Source organism: Borostomias antarcticus, assembly GCF_949987555.1.
Source record: "Borostomias antarcticus genome assembly, chromosome: 18".
In the NCBI taxonomy this organism is placed as follows: domain Eukaryota; kingdom Metazoa; phylum Chordata; class Actinopteri; order Stomiiformes; family Stomiidae; genus Borostomias; species Borostomias antarcticus.
The window spans coordinates 22,026,681-22,032,640 of NC_140251.1; the positions used below are offsets into that span (position 1 = coordinate 22,026,681).

Sequence of the window (5,960 nt, forward strand, 5' to 3'; positions counted from 1 at the left end):
CATCACAAGAAATGACTCATAGGTCACAATCGTGGGTGATGGCTCCACAGGAGCAGAGCATCTGCTGCGTTATTCAGAGAGCCCAGCATAGAGCCATGTTGTTGTACAGGAGCTAGTGTGGATTGTTTGTGTTGGTACAGATGAGTATGGTCTCAGTGTTGTTCTACAAGAGCTAGCGTGTATTGTTGATGTATATAGCTTGATCCTGATCACTCCCAGACAGGGATATCTTGCTATCATACAGCATGGGAAGGCTAACTGAAGCGAAGTCATATGTCAATAGTTTAACAACAGACAAGCAAGGTAATTTATATACAAAATGTTTATTTGAAATTTTGGTATGAAAAATAGTCTCCCCACTGTGATTTTACACTTTTGAAATTGTAAAAGAAAATAAGTAGGCCTACTCACATTTCAGCCATATTTTAGGAAAAACATTTTAAAATGTAGTATCCTACCGAGTTAAACTTCGTATGACAATTCCCACATCATGACACGACATGTCGTTCACCACCAGCAGGGGTGAGCTGGATTCCTCATACATGAGAACGTACACACATCAGTTTGCCCATATGGACACTGTGGAGTTGAATTCTTCTTTCCAAATTAGAAATGCTCGGAATGCGAAGGCCGTGGTAGAACGGGAACTCTGGGACTTCCTTTAAGTTTATATGAAATAAATACATAAATAGCCACAGAGTGTGGAATGTCTAGAACAAATAAATACACATGGGAGAATGTACATAAATATACAAATATTCAACAAAAAAAAAAAGAGTAATAAAAAATACAATGAGACCATGAATATTGCATTGATTGTGCATTTGGCCCCCATTCCCAGTCCTGTGTGTGCCGTGTGGCGCCAGCAGGGGGCGTGAGATGGACCAGAGAAACGCAGGGCAGGGTTCCTGCTAGGACCCTTAATAAGCCATTCAGAGGGAGAGAGGTTTGGAGGATTTCAGTACACATTCAGAGAAACTAATGAGTAACCCATTCTCTACACGGTTGTGCAGGCGTTTCTAGTGAGAGCAGCAGACTTGTGTAGGCGTTTCTAGTGAGAGCAGCAGACTTGTGTTTCTAGTGTGAGTTGAGTGTGCGTTTCAAGTATTCCACCATGTCTGTGGGCGGGATCCTGTGTCACATGATCCTGATGCTGCCTTGGGATTGGCTCTAGGTGTGGTAGAGACTCGCCCTGGTTGGTGAGCCCCCTTGTCAAGCATCTAACAGGACAGGTTAATATAACTAGGGACCCACCAAAGCAGCTTTCAAACAAGGCACTCCAAATCAATGAGAGAGAGAGAGAGAGAGAGAGAGAGAGAGAGAGAGAGAGAGAGCGCTCTATAAGAGCTGCAGAGAGATCAGAACAGAAGGGGGTCACAGAAAACAGGAACCAGCCCAAAAATTCTTGAAATAAAAAAAACACGGCCGCTCTGGCCAAACAAGTTCCCGATGAGGAAACACTTCCTCAAAACAACTACTACATAGTTAGAGGAAAACCATAACTTATAGAGAGAGCCCCAAAAAAATCAAGTCCTCTTCAACCCACGCCTTACGGTGAGACTAGGGGGGGTCCATGCGTCAGAGAGAGCCAGCGTTCAGTCAGGGTGTTCAGGTCACGGTCAACCACTCAGAGGCTCTCTTTGCTTGAGCTCGACAATGACTCGGGGCCGATGGCGTGGAGAGTGATGTCACAGCCCTCTGTTTTGGAGTCCTGGGTGGTCGGCCGCATCCAGGGGTGATGGAAGATCTGCTCCAGCGTGGGCCGGTCGGAGGGCCGCAGGCACAGACACCACTGGATCAGCTGCTGACACTCTGCAGAGCGAGGAGGAGAGGAGGTCAGCGCCAGAGAACACAAGACACAGGGCGCGAGACGAGGGAGGGAGGAGGTCAGCGCCGGAGAACACAAGACACAGGGCGCGAGACGAGGGAGGGAGGGAGGGAGGTCAGCGCCGGAGAACACAAGACGCAGGGCGTGAGACGAGGGAGGGAGGGAGGTCAGCGCCGGAGAACACAAGACACAGGGCGTGAGACGAGGGAGGGGGGGGACTCACCGGTGGAGATCTTCCTCCTGAAGAGCAGACGCGCCCGCAGGATCTCCTCGTCCTGCTCGAACGGGATGTCGCCGCACACCATGTCGTACAGCAGGACGCCCAGCGACCAGACGGTGGCGGAGCGCCCGTGGTACCGGTGGAAACGGACCCACTCCGGAGGACTGTACACTCTGGTCCCTGGGAACAATCACATTAAAAAAAGCAACATTAATATCTGGGATTATATTTAAATTAGTTGGGTTTAAACTCGAAAATAAGCATCATGAAAAACGTGTTTGTATACTTGGACTGTGATGTACTGTATACTGCGACATAACAAGGTAGGCTATTCAAGTCAGCTGACCGCCGTATTGAAACCCTGCCAGTCTGCCTCCCTCCTCCCTCGCCTGTCTACGTCGTGCGTGAGGCTGTCTGCTCCACGAACCCAAAATAAAGTCCAGGAGAAAATACCAAGGACCAACGCTGCGCCATAACGCGTCTGTTTGCCAAGTATGGGCCGCGCCGGGCGGTTTCGTGTCTGGAAATAGCCTCGAAACGACATTCCCATAACAAAGCAGATTTCCTCCCAACATTAGAAGCGCGTAACCCCGCCCCGCCCCTCCCCAAGGACGCGAGGAACGTGGAAACCAAACAAAACCAGGAATGCGTGCGTGGACTCGGGTTTCACAACAAGCAGATGTTACGTGGCGCAGCTTTGCAAAGTAACCAGCTCAAATTGACATCGACATCAAAACCAACAGAGTAGCCATTATCCAGGCACCCGGGTTAATGCGCACTGAGCGCAACACTGTTTGGACCTATTCGGTTGGCATATCACTGCAATTTTAAAATGTTTCTCTCTCAAAATAACACACAGGCTATCGACGAGAAGTGAGGCTTAAAATAGCAGCAGGGCTCCCCTGGCTGGCCGCGTCCCACTAAACATCAATACGTCTCCATATACCAGCTCTGCTCGGCATCTAACTACTAACCCAAACTCCCCATACGGTCTCCATCACAGGACCTCGGGGCATTAGCCTACTTCCAAATATGAGAAGTGAAGATCATACCGTCAAAGTCTGTGTAGACCGTGTCCTTGAGAATGGCCCCCGAACCAAAATCGATGAGCTTGAGATCCCCGCTCCGCAGATCCACCAGCAGGTTCTCGTCCTTGATGTCCCTGTGCACCACCCCGCAGCTGTAGCAGTGCCCCACCGCCTCCAGGACCTGGCGGAAGAACCCCCGGGCCGTGCCCTCGTCCAGGGAGCCCTTCTCCGTGATGTAGTCGAACAGGTCCTTCACGGTCTCCGGTCGCTCCATGATGATCAGATAGCCGTCGGGTCGCTCGTACCAGTCGATGAGCTTGATCACGCCTCGGAAAGTCGTGCCCACTTTCTTCAAGAGTAGGATCTCCAAAGGCACCACCGCCCCGTTCTGCGAGGGAAGCGATGGGACACGGTTACAATGGAACCTCATCTCCAATCGGCCAATAATATACAATTGCACTCAATTTAACTATAAGTCTAGTAATAAAAATAGATAAAATGCGTAAAAGCGTACCAGTGTGCCCCATTCCGTGACTCTCTCTTTGGTGACGTGTTTTACAGCAACCTGGTGTGTAAAGAGAGGGCATTGTGAGACCGCAGACGAGTCAGACACGAATCCGCGCGAAACGCGGCCATGTGGCGACACCAAAACAAAGCGCCTGGCTGCTGCTCCCTTACCGGCAACCCGTCCGACGCGCGGCTGCCCGCGTACACGGTCCCGAAGCCCCCGCTCCCCAGCACGGAGCCCACATGGTACACCTTCTCGAATGGCTCCTTCTCAGTCTTCACTGGAAAAGGAAATCAAAATAAGGAATGATGTGTTATTCGTATAAGCAGCAATGTAAAAGGCGCAAAATGCGCACCGGCATTCAAAATGGCTCCAGATTTTTAGGGTCAGACCTGCTGGCAACCCCGCCACTCTCTGGCATTCCTCGATTTGAAAAACAACAACAAAAACTACGGGCTAAATGCGCTAAAATAGGCCCATTAGTAGAATTATTTACCATATAAGTATATTTGCATTGTGTCCAACTGGACCGTGGCAACATAAGAAATAGGCTAAATTAACGTGGATTTGAAGCCAGTGTGGAAGCCCATACCTTGTTGGAGCTGTATTTTCACCGGCAAATCCATGCTGGACGTGCTGCAAATGTGAGAAAATGAGCCGAATTTGGAAAGCAACATATCGTCTCCAAAACAAGACCCTAGTTGAGTCTCAAAAATAGTATCCAATTACGCACGACGCCTTGAAATATCAAGATTAAAAGTCAAATCCGTTGCCGATTTCACAGAGAGAACAACGTTGAAAAGTTGTAGTCCAACAATGCAAATATCATTAGTCGGTTGTTGAGTAATTCAGATAAAAATCCAGAGAACTAGTCCTTTAGCGCACGTTACATGAGCGTTAAACAGCTCAGCCAGGCTCTTCAACGCGTCCACGGTCTCCTCTGACGAACCCAGTAATCTCTGGTGAACGAGGTCTGGCTGCTCTTTAAAGCCAATGTTATGCCTTTGAGAGAGTGTAGATCCTTCCGCCGCCTTGATATATATTACACTTCTGTCACTGATTTAAAATACCACAAATTAACGATATGCCCATGAAAGTGAAGCTGTGTTGAAATGTCGAATTGTTGGCCAAAATGTATGCGACAGAATTATTTTAAAGAGAGGGTCTATTTTCATGTAGTACCAGACGCCCAAGGATTCCTACTGAGTAGCCCCCTAGGTGGTGCGTTGTTTTATTCCAGAGATGGAGGACTCATTTGCATCCAGTCCATCGTAATCCTGCTGCGTGTGTTGAAACCATAATTCACTGAATACCGCTCTATTTCCCGGTGTGGCAGCATTTCTGATGTCCCACCTTCACGTCTTCAGACAATCACTGTCACTGCACACTCAAATTAAGTTAAATATAACTATAGATTAGGCAATTGTGTTCATCATATACAAGTGTGCGCATTAATATCATGGTGTTCATTTTTTCATCTATGCCAAATGTTTTTTGGCCATAATACCCAATTAATACAGCTGTCAGTACTAAACACTACCCATAGAGGGAGCTAAAATTATAATAGAATAGTGTCATATTCTTCCAGAAACACATTTATAAAATATACTGAAGTTCACGACTTTTTAATGTGTACTGTATACAATTAAATAGAACTATTTATAGTTGAAACATCTCCACTATTCATCATATTGCCCAAGATGATTGGAAAAGGTCTGTCCACTGACAGACAGACTCCTAGAGGCACAAATAGAACAGTATTAACATTGTGTACAATGTTGAATGTGAAAAAAGTGAGTGTAAAGAGTGAAGATATTTCCACATTTTTGATCTCTTTGAATTGTCCCTTGTGAATGAACAATGTCTAATTCAGAATCCCAGGTCCAATTTAACATTAATCACGCCAAAACTTGGTGAGGTGGTCACCTTGTCACTGTGTTGAGGGCCAGAGGGAGGTGGTCACCCTGTCACTGTGTTGAGGGCCAGAGGGAGGTGGTGGTCACCCTGTCACTGTGTTGAGGGCCAGAGGAAGGTGGTGGTCACCCTGTCACTGTGTTGAGGGCCAGAGGGAGGTGGTGGTCACCCTGTCACTGTGTTGAGGGCCAGAGGGAGGTGGTGGTCACCCTGTCACTGTGTTGAGGGCCAGAGGAAGGTGGTCACCTTGTCACTGTGTTGAGGGCCAGAGGAAGGTGGTGGTCACCTTGTCACTGTGTTGAGGGCCAGAGGGAGGTGGTGGTCACCTTGTCACTGTGTTGAGGGCCAGAGGGAGGTGGTGGTCACGTTGTCACTGTGTTGAGGGCCAGAGGGAGGGGGTCACCCTGTCACTGTGTTGAGGGCCAGAGGAAGGTGGTGGTCACCTTGTCACTGTGTTGAGGG

General features: G+C 48.3%; 1 protein-coding gene across 1 annotated transcript; it reads right to left on the reverse strand.

Annotated features, from left to right (window-relative positions):
* Positions 1–1,627: 1,627 nt before the first annotated feature.
* On the reverse strand, positions 1,628–4,385 carry LOC311320996 (serine/threonine-protein kinase pim-3-like; the record flags this gene model as incomplete). The annotated part of the gene is made up of 6 exons (XM_084452864.1): positions 4,177–4,385; positions 3,755–3,864; positions 3,591–3,641; positions 3,101–3,464; positions 2,052–2,228; positions 1,628–1,812 (listed from the first exon to the last, which is right to left on the reverse strand). Exons 1-6 carry the CDS (start codon positions 4,259–4,261, stop codon positions 1,628–1,630), a joined length of 972 nt encoding a protein of 323 aa, XP_084308990.1. The 5' UTR covers positions 4,262–4,385.
* Positions 4,386–5,960: the final 1,575 nt, after the last annotated feature.